The sequence below is a fragment of the Carettochelys insculpta genome, chromosome 10 (assembly GCF_033958435.1).
Source record: "Carettochelys insculpta isolate YL-2023 chromosome 10, ASM3395843v1, whole genome shotgun sequence".
Classification (NCBI taxonomy): domain Eukaryota; kingdom Metazoa; phylum Chordata; order Testudines; family Carettochelyidae; genus Carettochelys; species Carettochelys insculpta.
The window spans coordinates 53,657,597-53,675,546 of record NC_134146.1 but is presented as its reverse complement, the minus strand read 5'-3'; the positions used below and the strand labels follow the sequence as shown (position 1 = coordinate 53,675,546).

General features: G+C 43.7%; 1 protein-coding gene across 15 annotated transcripts in view; it reads right to left on the bottom strand.

Annotated features, from left to right (window-relative positions):
* Nucleotides 1-17,950, bottom strand: part of DLG1 (discs large MAGUK scaffold protein 1) — a 352,797-nt gene that overhangs the window by 199,964 nt on the left and 134,883 nt on the right. For 10 of the 15 annotated variants that reach the window (XM_075004306.1, XM_075004311.1, XM_075004308.1 and 7 more), the window contains one exon: nucleotides 10,091-10,189. The exons of the other annotated variants lie outside the window; for them this stretch is intronic. In XM_075004306.1, coding sequence (XP_074860407.1) covers nucleotides 10,091-10,189 — 99 coding nt within the window. The remainder of the gene's footprint in view (nucleotides 1-10,090; nucleotides 10,190-17,950) is intronic. 15 annotated transcript variants of the gene reach the window in all.

Sequence of the window (17,950 nt, the reverse complement as noted above, 5' to 3'; positions counted from 1 at the left end):
GCAAAACACTAACAGAGATCCGAAGCGGGGAGGATGGGTGGGTAGTGGAGCACCCACAGGGACACATCTCGAAGAACCACCGTTACTACGCTGAGTAACTTCTCTTTCTTCTTCGAGTGTCCCCGTGGGTGCTCCACAATAGGTGACTACCCAGCAGTAACCCAAGATAGAAGGTGGGTAATCGGATTATGTGCAGCTTGTCCCCGAGAGGACCGCTGCAGAGAGACGGGTATCCTCTTGGAATAACCTGTGAAGGGCGTAATGTTTGGCGAAGGTGTCGTAGGATGACCAGGTCGCCGCTCTGCAAATGTCTTTTAACGCAACGCCCTTGAAAAAGGCTGCTGATGCCGCCACCGCCCTAGTGGAATGAGCCCTGGGAGTGGCCGATAAAGGAGTCTTTTTGAGCTCGTAGCACATTTTTATGCAGGATACAATGTGCTTTGAGATTCTCTGCGAGGAGAGACCCTCTCCTTTCGATTTGGGAGCGAGGGAGACTACAAGTCTATCCGTTTTCTGGAAGGACTTGGTCCTCCTCACGTCCAGGAGGTGTAGGCGCGCCTCTTCGTTGGAGTTATGAGGCTTTGGATAAAACGAGGGTAGAACAATAGGTTCGTTAATGTGAAACTCAGAAGAAACTTTGGGAACAAAGGCTGGATGCAGCCGTATGGTTACCGCCTCCTTGGAAAACACAGTGCAGGGTGGCGTTGCCATGACTGCCGCGAGCTCGCTCACCCTACGAGCTGACGTAATTGCAAGAAGAAAGGTCGTCTTTATTGTAAGGAGGCGGAGGGGAACCGTGGCCAAGGGCTCGAACGGTGGTCCCATTAGCGTGGTAAGCACCAGGTCCAAGTTCCACGAAGGTGGAATCGGTTTCTGAGGGGGGCATAGGTTTACCAACCCTTTGAGGAGCCTGGTAACCATAGGGTGGGCGAACACCGTGTGCCCTTCCTCCTCATGTCTGAACGCCGAGATGGCGGCAAGGTGGACCTTCAACGAGGATAGCGAGAGTCCTCCTCTCTTGAGGTCCAGTAAATACTCTAGTATTGTAGGTATAGGCACCAAAAGGGGGGCCAGCTGTTTGGTAGAACACCAAGCCGTGAAGCGAGTCCATTTTTGCTTGTAGGTCTTCCTGGTGGAAGTCCTCCTGCTACTTTCTAGGACTTGCTGTACTTCCACTGTGCATGTGCTCTCTAGGGAGCTGAGCCATGGATTAACCATGCTTGCAGTCGCAGGCTTTGGGGGTGCGGGTGCACTATGGACCCCTGGGCTTGCGTGAGCAGATCCGGCGCCACCGGAAGAGGCATCGGAGGACGGTCCGACATGCGCAGGAGTAGGGGGAACCATTGTTGGCGATCCCACGTTGGGACTATCAGGATCATCCGGGCCCTTTCCCTCCTGGCTTTCTGCAAGACTTTGTGGATCAGCACTGTGGGAGGAAACGCATAACGCAGGGGGCCCCTCCACGGGATCGCGAACGCATCCCCCAGGGACCCCCATCCCAGTCCTGCCCTGGAGCAGAATCGTGGGCACTTCTTGTTGTGCTGAGTGGCAAACAGGTCTATTTGGGGAAAACCCCATGTGTGGAAAATCGGCCGTAGCAGATCGGGACGGATCTGCCACTCGTGTGAGAGTGCAAAACGCCTGCTCAGCTGGTCTGCCTTCACATTGTGCACACCCGGCAAGTATGACGCTTTCAAGATTATATTGTTGGCGATGCACCAGTTCCATAAGCGGATTGCTTCCGCGCATAAGGCACGGGATCGAGCTCCTCCTTGCCTGTTTATATAAAACATGGTGGAGGTATTGTCTGTACTGATCCCGACGACTTTGCCTTGTATGTGGTCTCGAAAGTGTCTGCAGGCGTTGAACACTGCTCTGAGCTCCAGTATATTTATGTGTAGTGACTGTTCCGTGGGTGACCACAGTCCTTGAGTCACCTCTTCGCCAATGTGCGCTCCCCACCCTATGAAGGAGGCATCTGTAGTGAGAAAAACCGATATTTGCGGCTGGTGGAAGGGTACCCCTGTTAGCAGGTTCCTGGGGTTTACCCACCATTGTAGGGATTTGCGCACCTCTGTTGTGGGCGACACCACCCTGTGAACGGTGTGTACTGCCGGTTTGTATACACTCGCCAGCCCGTGCTGCATTCTGCGCATGTGTAACCTGGCGTTCTGTACTACGAACGTCGCCGCTGCCATGTGGCCCAGCAGCTGTAAGCACGTCAAGACCGGCACCGTAGGGCTGAGGGTGATGACCTGCACAAGGGAACCGATGGCCCGAAAGTGAGCCTCTGGTAGATACACTCTCGCTGTAACCGAGTTTATGCGAGCCCCTATGAACTCTATGTCCTGTGTGGGGTCTATTTTTAAATTTTGCCAGATTGATAACCAGGCCGAGTGAAGAGAACGTGTTTGCTGTGACGCGTATCATGCGCAGAACCTTCCCCTTCGAGGCCCCTTTGAGCAGGCAGTCGTCCAGATACGGGAAAATAAATACCCCCTGTCTGTGCAGGTAGGCTGACACCACTGCCAAGGTCTTGGTGAAGACTCTGGGGGCCGAGGAGAGGCCAAACGGTAGGACCTTGTATTGGAAGTGTTCGTTGCCTACCATGAACCGGAGGAATCGCCGGTGAGCCGGTGTGGAAGTACGCATCTTGTAAATCGAGGGCTGCGAACCAGTCTCCATCGTCCAGTGCTGTAAGGATGGAGGCGATTGGGGTAATCCGAAAACGTTGCTTGCGCAGGTACCTGTTGAGACCGCGAAGGTCTAAGATGGGCCTCCAGCCTCCTGTCTTTTTCTCCGTGAGGAAGTACCTGGAGTAGAACCCTTTCCCTTGCAGTTGCTCCGGCACTCTTTCCACTGCCCCTATGAGCATGAGATGGTCCACCTCCTGCCTGAGCCTCGCTACATGGGAGGCCTCCTGGAGGTGGGGCTTGGGTGGAGGTCGTGACGGTGGGAGCGACTGGAAAGGGATGGCGTACCCCGTGGCTATGATCTCCACCACCCATTTGTCTGTGGTGATCCTTTGCCACTGGTTGTAGAATGGTCCGAGGCGATGGTGGAATAGTCGCTTCGGATGACCTTGTGCGATGGTAGTGATGGCGCAGCCCTGGATCTGTATGTCAAACTTGTGGCCTTTGGCCCCGCCCCGAGGACGCACGGCTCTGTTGTGAACGTCGCCTGGGAGTTCTGTACTGCTGGTGCTGTTGATGTCGCCCTTGCTCATAACCCCTGTGGTACTGGGGGCGCTGTTGCTGGTACCGTCTTTGTTGAGGGTAGTACCTTTTCTTTGTGTATGGAGGGGCGTTGCTGTGGAACGTGCTGCTGTGTCCGCAACGTCCAGGGCGATCTGAACTCCCGTCCTCGAGGCCGCGTAGCCTTCTTGCACTATGGCCTTGAGCACCGGCTTTTTGTCCTCTGGAAGCGAGTCCATGAGGGAGGTTAACCTGGAATAGTTGTCGAAATTATGGTTCGCTAAGTGCGCTGCATAATTTGCCATTCGCAACGTTAAAGTGGAGGAGGAGTAGACCTTTCTGCCGAACAGCTCTAGCTTCTTGGCATCTTTGTCTGCTCCCCCTGTCCTGAATTGAGATGTCTTTGATCTTTGATGCGACGACTCCACCACCAAGGAATTTGGTTGTGGGTGGCTGAACAGGAACTCCATGCCCTTCGCCGGCACGAAGTATTTCTTATCCGCTCTCTTTTGGACAGGCGGAATAGTCGCAGGGGTCTGCCATATCGTAGTGGCGGACTCTAAGATCGCTTCATCAAGCGGTATTGCTACTCTGGAGGAGGCCGGAGGTCTCAAATTTTTGAGGAGCTTATGGTGTTTCTCTTGCACCTCTGCTGTCTGGATGCCTTGCGTGAAGGCCACCTTCTTAAACAGCTCTTGAAACTGTCTGAGATCGTCCGGAGGATGGACGTCCCCCGGGGCCGTAGCCTCGTCCGGGGAGGAGAGCGAGGAACCGCTGGGGTACGTCTCTCTGGACCCTTCCGGTTCCTGCTGGTGATGGTACACCCTCTCGCTAGAGGTTTGCGAGGGAAAATCTTGGGGTTCCATAACCAGTCCCCCCCGAGATGCTTGAGTCTCTGTCCCCGGTCGCAATTGCCCTCGGGGGTACGAGATCGTCTGTGGGGATCTTTCCCTAGTAGATTGCCGATGGTGTCTATGCCCCGCGTGGTAGGGGCGACCATGGCAGTATAGGCACTGTTCTTGGGAAGGTGACCTAGACCACTCCCTTGGTGCATACCCTCTGCGTCTGGGGGAGGGAGATCGTCGAGACACTGGAGAGAGCGATTTTGCATAATAGTCCAGCGGTTCAAACCCCAGGAAGGGTGAAGGTGGTCCCAGCCAGGGTGAGGCTGGTTGCAAAAATGGAGAAGGGGGCTCCGGGTAGGCTAGGGGGGACCCCTGCCTTCTGGTTGGAGTCTGCAACATAAGCGGAGGGCTGTGAGAAAGCAACTCCACAGCCCTGTCCGGAGAGGGGCTGCAATGCCTCCTCTTGTGTGCAGCCTTCCCCCTCCCTGGAGGAGGTAACTCCGCCCCCTGATGCACAGGGGATCCCAGCCCCGTCTGCACCGTGCTAGGCACGCTCGAAGGCGGTGCCGCACGTGCAGTGTCCTTCGGTGCCTGCAGGCTGCGTGCCTGCGCGCTCTGCACCGCCGGTTCCCCGGAGGTCGGTGCTGCTGCCTGCGGTGCCGCTGGTACCGGCGCTTGTTTAGCCGCCGTCCTGCCTGTGGTGCGGGGCGGCTGGCTGATTATCGGAGGCTGAGCTGCTTCCACGTGGCTCTCCGTGCCGCCGCCGATCAGCTGTTGCTGCAGCTGGGGGCTGCTCGCTCCTCCCGTTCCGCTCGCTGTTGCTGCCGGCAGGGATTGGGCTGGGGAGGCTTTCCTCCGTTTTTGCACTGATGGGGTGAGGGAGGCAGCTTTCCTTTTATGGGCCCCGGAGGGTCCCTCCTGCTGTGGCCGCTCCGGCACGTCTGGCTGGAGGGCCTTATCAAAAAGCAGCATTTTAAGCCGCATCTCCCTGTCTCTCCTTGCTCTGGCTGTTAATTTAGCACAGAAGGAGCATTTCTATGCAACATGGGACTCCCCAAGGCACCTTATGCATAGACTGTGCCCATCGGACGCTGGCATCGCCTCTCGGCAGGACTCACATTTTTTAAATCCTGAAGAGGACATTGTTGGTGAGTCTTTCAGTTGTTAAACGGGTACTTAGCACCTTCTCTGTGCTGTTTTCCCCTTCCGATGGCCTGCCGCAGCAGGAGGGCTGATGGCCCTATGCTCCTGGCCTCCGGCGCTGTTACTGGGACTGGATTGAAGCTGTCCCGCTTGTAGTTTGTTTGTTGTTTTTGTTTTTGTTTTTGTTTTTTTGCAAAAATAACAACCGGCTAACTTGCAGTAGCCTAAGTACTTGAAAAACTTTAAAGAAAAACAGTTAAAGTCATTGAATACGCTACTTGGCCTTAGCCTAGTTCGGATTCCGTCTGCAGCCGACGGCGGTTAAGAGGAACTGGCGGGGACCGGATCACGCACATGGCCAGGAGCGCGCAAGGGAGCAGCGCGCGCCGGCGCATGTGCGGTCCGGCAGAAACTGCTTGGAAGATCCGATCTGCGGCGCCGGGCGAGCCTGACACCTATTGTGGAGCACCCACGGGGACACTCGAAGAAGAAGAAAGAGTTCTCTTTTTACTAGTGCTTCCATACATTAGCTCTTCTAACACTTATTCTTCTATCAGAATTTCCAGATCTGAAGAAGCGGGTCTGTCCCACGAAAGTGCATAACCTAATCATTTATTTTGTTATTCTTTAAAGTGCTACATGACTTTTTTTTTGTTTGTTTTGTTTTTCTGACTCTTTCACACATCAAATATACAAACACACAATGAAAACATGAAGAATACCTTAGAGACAAAACACTGACTTGAATAAATATGAGGGAGCCATGTAAAACTGCACTGACAGAAACAACGGTTTAGATCTCAATTTTTCTCTTTTGCTTCCTAATTCAGAAAAGAGTGACATTGTACCAAAGAGTAGCATTTACGATGAGAGACTGAAGCTGAAACACTGACAGCCAGAATCTGGGCTGTGTCTCTGTATGAGTCTTCTGAATGGAAGAGCATAAGAATGGCCATACTGGGTAGGACCAAAGGTCCAACTAGCCCACTATCCTGTCTGCCAACAGCGGCCATACCAGGTGCCCCAGAGGGAGTGAACTGAATAGTTAATGATCTCTCTTTTGTCATCCATCTCCAGCTTCCAACAAACAGGGGCTAGGGACACCATTTCTTACCCATCCTGGCTAACGGTCATTAATGGACCTAACCTACATGAATTTATCTCGCTCTTTTTAAAACCATGTTATAGTCCTAGCCTTCACAGCCTCCTCTGGCAAAGAGTTCCATATTTTGACTATGCACTGTGTGAAGAATTTCCTTTTAGTTGTTTTAAACATGCTGTCCCCTAGTTCTAATATTATGGGAACAAGGAAATAATTTTTCCTTGTTCATTTTCTCCACACTACTCATAATTTTATATACCTCTACCTTATCCCACCTTAGTCTCCTCTTTTCTAAGCTGCAAAGTCCTACTCTCTTCATATGGGACCAGTTCCAATCCCCTAATCAGTTTAGTTGACCTTTTCTGAACCTTTTCTAATTCCAATATATCTTTTTTGAGATGAGGTGACCACATCCGTACATGGTATTAAAGATGTGGGCGTACCATTGGTTTATATAAGGGTAATAAGGTATTCTGTCTTACTCTCTAACCTGTTTTTTTTAAAATGAGTCCTAACATCCTGTTTGCGTTTTTGACTGCTGCTGCACAGTGTGAATGTTTTCAGAGAACTATCCATGACGACTCCAAAATCTTTCCTGATTAGTTGTAGCTAAATTAGCCCCCATCATATTGTACGTGTAGATGGTTATGTTTTCCAATGTACATTACTTTATATTTATCCACGTTAAATTTCATTTGTTATTTTGTTGTCCAGTCACTCAGTTTTGTGAGATTCTTCTGTTGTTCTTCACAGTCTGCTTTGGTCTTAACTATCTTGAGCAGTATAGTAGCCACCTCACAGTTAGCCCTTTCTCCAGATCATTTATGAATAAGCTATAACAGTTGAGCACAGTGCTATGCTGGTCACAATTAACTATGATATTACAAGTGATGTAGGTGCAGCAAAGACTGGAAACAGACTTGATGGGATAAGAGGGCAGTTGCCTCCACATCTCACCCAGGAAAAATGCAGGAGCAGTGTTGGCCCACATCCACATCTAGCTGCAGAAACAACTTCATTCATCTCTAATTCAACATGCAGTATGCAGGGCAAATGAGAAGCTTAAGACCCTGCACTACATTTAAGAGCAACAAAAAGCCCTGTGGCACCTTATAGACTAATAGGCATTTTGGAGCATAAGCTTTCATGAGCAAAGACATGCTTCATCAGATACATGAGTGGGGATTCTAGAGAAGGGTCTCAATTTATAGGCTCATGAAAAGGAGGGAGTTCCAGTCAACAGGAGGGCCGCAGTGGACAAGGTCAGTTCTGTCAGGGAGGATGTGGCCCATTATCAGAAGCTAATGTGGAGTTGTGAACATCAAGAGAGGAGAAACCAGGTCAATTCAGTCAGGGATGATGTGGCCCATTTAAGAGGTTTCTTCTTCAGACTTAGCCAAGTGCGTGTTTTCTATTTAGTCTTGGTGGAAAAGAGAAATTAGCTACCCACTGAGGACAACAAGCCAATGATGATCATAGGCATATAGACAGAATCTCAAGAGTCTTAGCAGCGTAACTCTCCACAAGTAACTAGCAAGGTCCCCTTTTAGTCGTCATCTGAACTCAAACTCTGAGTTCATACTTCTATGGAAAAATAGTGGCCTTGCGGGATTCTTATAAGGAAATATATTAACATAAGTTGGGAAATTAAAGTCAGTACAACATGCTTCTTCCACTGTTAACCCCCCCCTCCACAAAACTAAAGACTGCATATATAAAAACAATCTGGTACATACTACTTCCCAGACTCCTTATTGTACATGCAATTATTTTCTCTACTGAACCTCTGTTCCTGTCAGAAAAATCTTTACATCATGAGAATACTGCCAGGAACGTATGGTTATCAACTTATCCACAACACTGCTGTATTTAATTTTTCCAAGCAGGAAAAACGCTTACTCCAGTTAACTGATCAGCTCTATTCCTATAAATATTATTCATATATTAATTAAGATTTCTGTCAGGGCCTAAGACTGAGTAAAAGAAAGTTACAGACAATGAGAAATTTATAAGCCACCTTAGCTTAGTTTCCTGTTTTACCAGCCATCTTGTCTTTTATTAGAATGATGTTGAGAACTTTTTAAAAGTTATTGGCAGAGTATTTAATTGTAAATGGAACATACACTGAATCAACTGATTATGCAAACTCTGTAGGGTTACTCTCACATCTAACAATCTTCAAACAATTGTCATACACTTCAATGCATTACAATCATATGCAGCACTATAGATCATATTGTGATACTAAATTTATTAACACTGAATTTATTTCCAAGATGAACATCCACAATAATGTCTTTGAAATATTTTCAGGCGCCTATGCTACTTTAGGATATAAAACCTAACTAATAAGAGAACACAAATAAGTTACCTCAGACAAACTGACACTTTAAAACAGGGATTCTGGGAAACAGTAATGTCCTGATGCTGTGTATGCTTATGCTCAACATCCTTAACCTTTGTCTTTTGCAAATACTCTCTCTGCATATATTTTAAACTGTGTGTCTCAGTCTGTTTTTCCCAAGAACTCCTTCCAAATCATAAGCACTAGGACCACCAAATTTGGTATGCATCTACCTCTTACCCTCATTTAAAGCAAAGTAAGGGTTTGGTTGTGCCCAGAAAATGGTAAGTGCCAGGAATGGAACTGTTTTCTATGCATGGAAAGGGAGAAGGGCACAGTGAGGAGGGATGTGATACTGAAAGTTGCCAGTGGGAGCAGCGGCAGCACGCACCAAGAGAGTGGCAAGCAGGGCTTGGGCTCCACCATCATTGCCTGCCACCAGATCTGGTAAGTAGCCCCCCTTCTCCAAAACTGGAGCCTGCCCCAACCCCCCTCCTCCTATGAGGAGCTTGCAGGCAATGGGTTTGGGTGGCGGTCAGTGGCTGGAGGAAAGGCCTTCCCCTGCATACAGGAGTGGGAACACTGAAGGCCAGGGGCAACTCCCTAAAGCCTGCTCCCACCCATACAGAGCCTGCAGGCTGAAGAGGGGGTCACTGGATCCTTCAAGACAGCCTGCAGCTTGTGAGCAGGCAGCAATGGGTTGGGGTAGAGTCCACAGAACCTGCCCGGACTCCGAAAAAGCCTGCAGGATACTGGCTGACACAGCCCCAGCTCCTACCCAAGAAACACACAGCCTCAGGACCCCCGTCTGGCTCCCAGGAGGAGCCACTGCCTGGGGAGTGCTGTCCAGGCCCCTGAGAGGAACAGCAACCAAAGCAGAACCATCCTCACCATCAGTCAACCTCAGTAAGGCCCTCCTCACCCCACAGCCTACTGCCCTGAGCTCCCACCTGCTTTTACTTCTGCAATCCTCTTACTGCTCTGAGTCCCCCCACCTTCCTCCCACACCCTAAGCCCTCCACCTACTCTCTGCCCCTCCTCATTCCTGAACCATCATCACCATCCACAAATAAAGCCTTCATTTTCCTTAATTTTTGACAAATACAATCACTTAAATAAAGCATGTACATTTTTTCCTGTCTCTCTCTCTCTCCTGCCCTTAAAAAAATTACTTAAGTTAAAGACTCAAGCAATGCTGTGTATATCTCATAGTTACATTACAAAGGAAATTGTATTTCAGGAAGGGCACTCCCACAGAAATACAGGGCAACAGATTTTAAAAAGAACAGTTCTTACAACTTGATGCATATACTACAGTACTTCCTTTAGACTGTATATGGATTAATAATTTATTTACTTTATAATGCATGGAACAAACCTGATAGCAATAATGGGAAAATCATTTAGATGAACAGCAATAAAAAATAAAAACAGGGAGGAGAGAAAAAAAGAGAATAAAAACCTGTGATGTAGAGGATGGGATGACAGTGGTCTCAGCAGGGACTGGCAGGACAGGGATCACAGGGACAATGGGAGAAGAGGGAGGAACAGCTTCTGTTGGCTAAAAATCATCAATAAAGAAGGTCAAGAAAATAATGCAAAATAGAAAAACACTCAAACACATGACACATACAAATTGATAAAATGTGTAACAAAGAAGGTAGAAATTAAAAACATTTCACCACTGAAAGTGATATCCTTAAAAAATAAACGGTACACAAAGACTTTATCTCACAATACATACAGAGGACTTCAAACTGAGAAGTGATGAGTGACCACAATGCCTACTGTCTTCGGATCACTAACTCTCCAGGATCAGGAAGGACTTGATCAAAAGCCAAATGGAGTCAATGGAGAGATTCCTCCTGACTTTAGTCGGCATTAGATCCAGACCATGACAACACCACACATAATCTACAGCATAAAGATAACTGAAGGGAAACAGCTGGCAAATCGAGTAACTAATGTAATTCCTAGTTATTTGAGAAAGAAAAATAGAAAGTCCTGGACTATGTATGTTTTCCAATGATTTAACAAAATTGGTGGAAAAAATGATTTCATCAAACTGGTGCAATCCTCCTGTGTGGATTCAATCATACCAAAATAAAGGTGTTTGTAACAAAACAAAAATACACAGATATAAACATTTTTATGCTGACAGAATTGTTAGCTGGTTTCTCAGATTTAATATATCAATTTTGGAATTAACCATTAAAAATCAAAAGAGCAAAATGTGTAGATAAGTGCTAAACCAATTTAGGCAATCATGGTGTGAAAATTTCCATGGGCAAAATAACTTCAAAGGTAAATTTAAAATACTGTTCTAACATCAACCAGCAGGTAATAAGAACTATAGGCAACATCCATTAAAATACTGATCCACGTAATAGCAGAACAAAAACTTCTTCCAACTTCATTATATATCAAAATTTAATATTTCAATTAATTTTGAGATAACATGATTGTAAGTGCAACAATAGAACAAACAAAAATTTTAAAAGCATCACCACAGAGAAAGGAAGAGCAGAAGATTTCAACATAATGCATAATACATTTTAAATTCATTTCTACATGTTTATATTGTAAGAAGACATTTTAGAAACATTTAAAATATTAAACTGTTTTAATATTAAAAAAACTGATTAATATTTAAGAGACTGCTACTAAATTGTTCTATCAAAAGGCATCAATATCCTACAGGTTTAAATACAGAGCCTCACAAATTTTAAATGTTAAATTTTTAACTGTAGAAATGAGGTAGGACTAGAATAATTATAGTCAAAAACAACAACAACAACATTACCACCTTAGATAATGGTGACCTAGGATCACAGACCACTAGAACTGGAAGAGACCTCAAGGGTCACCGAGTCCATTTCCCTGTCCTCTTGGCAGGACCAAACACCATCTAGATCACCCCCGATAGGCATCTGTCTAACCTGCTCTTAAATATCTCCAGCAATGGAGATTCCACAGTCTGTTCTGATATGGCTATGGTCTGAAGAAGTGGGTCTGTCCCACAAAAGCTCACCACCTATTAAATTATTTTGTTAGTCTTTCAAGTGCTACTAGACTGCCTTTTTGTTTTGACTGTGAATAGTAACAGAGGGATAGCCACGTTAGTCTATGTTCAATCTCCCTAAGTAACTTATTTCAGTGTGTTACCACCCTCACAGTTAGGAAGTTTTTCCTAATATCTAATCTAAACCTCCCTGGCTGCAGTTTAAGCCCATTGCTCCCTGTCCTATCCTCAGAGGCCAAGGAGAACAATTCTTCTCCCTTCTCTTTGTAACTCTTTTTGAGGTTCTTGAAAACCACTATCACGTCCACTCTAAATCTTTTCTTTTCTAAACTAAAGCCCAGTTCTTTCTGTCTTCCCTAACAGCTCATGTTCTCTAGACCTTTAACAATTTTTATTGCTCTTCTCTGGACTTTTTCCAATTTCTCCACATCTTTCTTGAAATGTGGTGCCCAGAACTGGACACAATATTCCAACTGAGGCCTAATGAGCACTAAGTAGAGACGAAGAACCTAATTAACTAGCTTAAGGAGTTATGTACATTAAATACTCACATTTACAAATCTCTGGTCAACTCTTCAGTCAATCTCATTTGCACATTACTTGACTCATTCTGAGACCCTTTTTGACTAATTTGTATTATACAGTCAGCGCAACACTAAAAGAACATTATGTTTACCAAATAAATCCTTAAAAGTTAGGAAATTATAGAATTAAAAATGCCTCATTAATTTTTAACAGTTTCAGATTTCCAAGTTTGTTTTTTTTTAAACAAAGCAAACAAATAAAAATTCAATTCTATAGGATTACATTGCTACCCACATAGTTCATTATCAGGGTTGGAGACTGTAAATCTCTGCCACCTCAGCCAAAGTAGTAAACTAGTGGCTCTCAACATTTCCAGACTACCACAGCCCTTTCAGAAGTCTCATCTGCCTTGCTTACACCATGTTGCGCTCACTTAAATGCTACTTTCTTAACAAAATAGGAATGTGGGGAAGGCAGTCTGAAGCCCCCCTGCCAGCAGCTCAGCCAGCTTCTGGAGCCACTGTAGGCAAGGGCTGCCTCATCCCCTATCAGTTAACTGTGACCAGTAAGCCTCATTCATTTAGGATAAAGCTTATGTGCCAACTGTTAACACCCCTATTACAAAAATTAGACAAAAATACAGCATCACAATATATTACTGAAAAAAGTGTTCATTCTTACCATATAATTATAAAATAAAATCAACAGAAATACAAATATTCTCTTTACCTTATGATGTGGGATTTCATCCTATTTTTCAACTGTCCCCCTTGCCTGAATGAAGCCTGAACATGCCGCCGCCCCCTCTTCCCCCCCCCAACCCCCCCAGCAGGGTTCATGCCTTTAACTTACCTTGGTGGTGTCTTGGGCAGCTTCTATGCTCACCACTCCCAATGCCAATCCAGCAACTGCAACCATCTTAAACCCATTTTGTGAGGCACTCCCCGACCCTCCACTGCTGAGGGCAGCAACTTCCAAGCTAAGAAACTCTGATCTCAATTACGAATACCCCTGTGTTCTACAGACAGTATGTCAAAGGTTTATATGTTCCTCAATTTTTCACAGGGACAGAAAAAGGCACTTTTCTCACACCAGGATGACATTTCCTCCACTCCAATTTCAACATTCACAAAGACTGTGAGAATTTTTATTTTTTAAAAAACAGTAAAAGTTTAAATGAGTTGGTGGAACAGGCAGAGAAAACGTAATAGGCTTCTATATGCTTGCAATGTTTCCCCACATTCTGACTTTTAATAGCAATTGAAGCACTACATGAATAAATGTATTTTTAAAGTGTGGTGCTATATACCAAATAAACCTGCAAAATTTAGAATCCCTGGTATTTTTTCCCCCAAAGATAGCATTTTTGAACATAAGAACAGCATTTTGAAATGTATAAGAATTTTGCAAATAGTATAATGTGTCTTCCCTTTAAAAAAGACTTCATTTTAAAACAGTTTGTATGACTTTGCACTTTTAATTAAGGCATTTAAATCTCACTTTAAACCAATGCAAAACTACTTTCCCCACATCATCAGTGGGGGTGGGGGTTATACAATATTTTGAATTACATTTGCATATTACAGTATTTTTAATTTGGAACCGTTTTACACAGAAATACATATTACCACATTTTACTACTAGTGTTCATCTTAGGAATTTGCATTAAAGACAGTTTTGTTCAATAAGGAAGTCATGTATGTCAAAACAATAATAGGATAAACAACAATTACTTTCAGGTAAATGCATGGGGATTTTGCATTGCAATAGGCCTATCTAATATTTGTAACCAAAACTGAACCATGTAAAACGATAGTATTAGATATATTTTGCTTATAAATAAGTTATTTAAAACTCAAATAATCAATTTGTTAATTGGTGAGCCCAGTATATTGAGCACCCCACTATTTTCTACAAAAGACCAAGAATTTAGCAAAACAAGAACTCCCTCCTTTCTTCATCCCCAACAAAACACAGAATATTTTTTCAGTACAATGAAGTAGGAGTGGAAATGAAAACTACAAAAAGTATTGTGTGCTACAGTATCGTACAAGTGTGCAATGAACTCCCCTACTAAAGGAATTCAGCTTCTTACCAAAATCAAAACAAAACACCCTATATAAACAGCAAAGTACAACAAGAGACTAAAACAACAGACTCCTTATAGGACAAATAACGATCAGTAAAATTCCATAACAGCATAATACCTAAAACCTGGAAAAAGACCTTCTCCAATTCCGCAAAATGTAACTCAAATGAAGCACGCAAATAAGAGGAAATTTGAAGGAAATGTTAAGGGTTCGACTACAGAAAACAAGCATATCAACATTTTCTGCAATTCGTACAGCATGCCAATTTTACACTAGGCTTCATTGCTTTTTTGAAGAGATAAAATAGTTAGCTCAGGCAAAAACAACTGCTGTACCTAAAAATAACTGCTACTTTAAAATACATACCTTTTCTAATGAACAGTTAGACCATGATCCATCAGACCACCAGCCACTACTAGCTTTCACTTTGGCTGTGCTTTTTGTAGGACTCTTTTTTACACTATCACGCAGTTTTGTAAACTTGCCTCTGTTTTTTGAAAACAAAGGCAATGTTGCTGACCCAGAAGACTTATAAACACTCAGTGCCTCCTGATGATGAGCATGCTGTGGCTTTGTAAGATGGACCCACTGAGGCATTTCCATCCTGGACTTCCTTGTAAAATCAGCAAGTTTAATGCTTCCCATTTCACAGCCATCTGGAGCTTCACATTTGTGGCCATGGTAGTAAGTAGTCATCAGACAGGTAGGTAATCCACACAAGCCCTTTCAGAAAATTAATGTTGTATTGTAAAAATGATCTATGTTTATTTTAGAAAGGTTTCACAGTTGTATAGTCATTTTGTGTGTTATCTGATAGAAAAACAAAGCTCAAAATGATTTTTTAGCCACTACTGCGCATGTGTGTACTCTTGCTTACTCTATTTAAAGAGCATCATTAAGCTACACCCATAATGGTCCCTTTGGGGGAAAAAAAAAAATCAATGTTCATGGATTATTGAGTAGATGGCAAAGCTTTTCTAACATTTCTCTGGGTCTATGAAAAACTGAAAAGTTTACTCCTCTCCTGAAGTTTTTACACTGGAGATTTTGGGGATACAAAATTTGTAAACAGCATAAAGAACAGAAACAATGAAAGTGCATTAAATATTTACAATATGCTTTTACACTAATATTTTAGTATCACTTGAAATTTCTATTGACATTTTAGCACCCCACAATTGACCTGAATCAAAATAAAGTGCAATTTATTTCCAAGTATACCTTGCAGTTTCTTCTATTTTGTTAAAGGTCTGGAGTCTGCCCAGTTCAAAAAAAAACACAGAACTGAATGCAGTATCTTTTCAGGCCTGAATTCGACATACCAATTTTCTTAACTTGACAATCACATTTTAAAACTTATCTCCCCGTTAACGTGGCATGAAAATTCCATGCAAGTAACAGCAGGAATATATTGCAGAAGGGAAATAGTCAAATTAACTATATAAAGCGCTAGCAAATGAACATAACCTGAAATACAACAAAAATAATGTTTTATTTCCTCTCATGTCAGTAATCGAAGGAGCTAATTTTTTTAAAAAGTGATCAGACAAGTATCATTTTAAAGTTGGCAGTGTCCCTTTATTCTACCCACCAATAAGAACAGCTGCTCATGGAACACAAGAAAAGCATACGTTCAAACAGCATTAGGATTGTTTCTTCTGTATTGTGATAACATGGAGACATTACATTTTATCAGCTCAAAACATCAGAAAGGTGTAGTTGTATTTTATGTCATTAGGTATTTAATTAAAGGGCATGTGAATATTTAGGCACTTGTAACTACAAAAGATTTTTATAAAACAGCATAAACTGCTTGAGATGCTTTTTGAAATCATCTCTATAGATCTGTGATGGTTTGATAGTAAGACACAAAAAGAAACTGACAGCTACTCCTCTAATAATCATGGAGCTACTATGTCTAATCTTCTACTGAAAGTGGAAATAAACTAGGGCTTGGGTTACCCTATTACTGATGCAATGCTGAATCAGAGTCAAAACAGAAGTAACTTTAATTTAAAATTCAACATTAGACAAACTTTGTTTCTTTAAAATTGAAACCACTTACTGCAGAGTATGGCTCTTACGAATACGAGCAGTCTCACTGATCTCACTGTAATATGTGACATAAGTAAAACAAAAAAGAAATCATATAGCATTTTAAAGACTAGCAAAACAATTTATTAGGTGCTAAACTTTTGTGGGACAGATTGATTTCTCCGGATCTAAAAAATTTATCACCTAATAAAGAGAGAATTTGCTGAACCATTTACAGTCAATATTGTCTAGCATCATTACCAACACTTGTACTGCATACCAGGCTCCTAGAAGATATTTAGGCGTAAATTACAGCATGGAAAACTGGAAGCCAGAACTGGTGGCTGTAAAGAAGCTTTATGGGACAATGGGAAATTTTGCCACATCCATGATAAGTGGATACTGAGTAACTAAAATTATGCCAGACTACAGACGTTGGCTGACAAAAGAATGCCGGATTAGAGAGCTTCAACCTATATTACTAATTAATTTGCACAACACAAACACCTATGTTTTTGCACCCACTTTTAAATATCTGTTAAGTAGAAAAAGCTTAACATGACAGCAATTACTGAATCATGTTTTTTCCTAACATAACAAGGGCTAGGGTGTAGCTGATGTTTCACTGTCTTCGTTCATTGTATACCTGATCCATCTTCTAAGCACTTGCCTTGAACTATCATGTCTTTTCTTTCAACTGTCTTCCAGGATGCTGTAAGATGTTAGCTGTTTCAGTGGCCTGGCATGGTTTTGAGGACTTTGCAGTTATAAAAGGTTAGTAACCATTTTGCTGTTCTTTGAGTGCTTGCTCATGTGCGTTCCATGTTAAGTGACTCCCAAGCAATATTTAGATACGGGTTCACAGACATGTCAATTGCAACATAGCTCTGCCAAAGCCAGCACTGTCTCTAGCCTGCTGTGTGCTGTCACAGTGGGTGAGGAAGATGATGGTGATCACTTGCTGCTGAGTAAGATCATTTTCCAAGGGAGCTGTGGATCCTCAGGTGGCTGACAAGACCTATCCTTGAACCACAAGTTCTATTACAGTGAGAACAGATGTTTTCACGTACAGCAAGAGGCTGTTGACCATGACTGAAAGCCAGTCTTTCCTTCCTTCTTAACTTCTTGGCAGGCAACTATACTTTCACAAATCCTTACAATGCTTCCATTGCCCTCCTACGTTACAATACCCTTCTTTCAGCTGAGAGAAGAGGACCTATTTTGGGAGGCGATGGTCAAGCATCTGGACAATGTGACCAGTCCAGTGGAGTTCCTGATGGATGATCACTGCCTCGATACTGGTGTTCTTTGTTTCTTCCAGAACACTAATGTTGGTGTTTCTGTCTTCCCATTTATCTTCAAGATCTTGCAGAGACAGCGTTGGTAATGCCTCTCAAGGACTTTCAGGGGATGTCTACAGGTTGTCCAGGTTTCAGACCCATACAATAATATTGGAAGACTAATGACTTCATAAACAAGAAAGCTTGGTGTCAGTTCAAATGTCAGGATCTTCAAAAACCCTGTGCTGTAAGCAATCAGCTCAGACGGTATTGGATTTCTGCATCAATATCTGCCTTAAATAAAACATGACTTCCAAGACAGAGGAAATGATTGATATTTTCAAGTATTTCTCCTTTGATTTTAATAGATG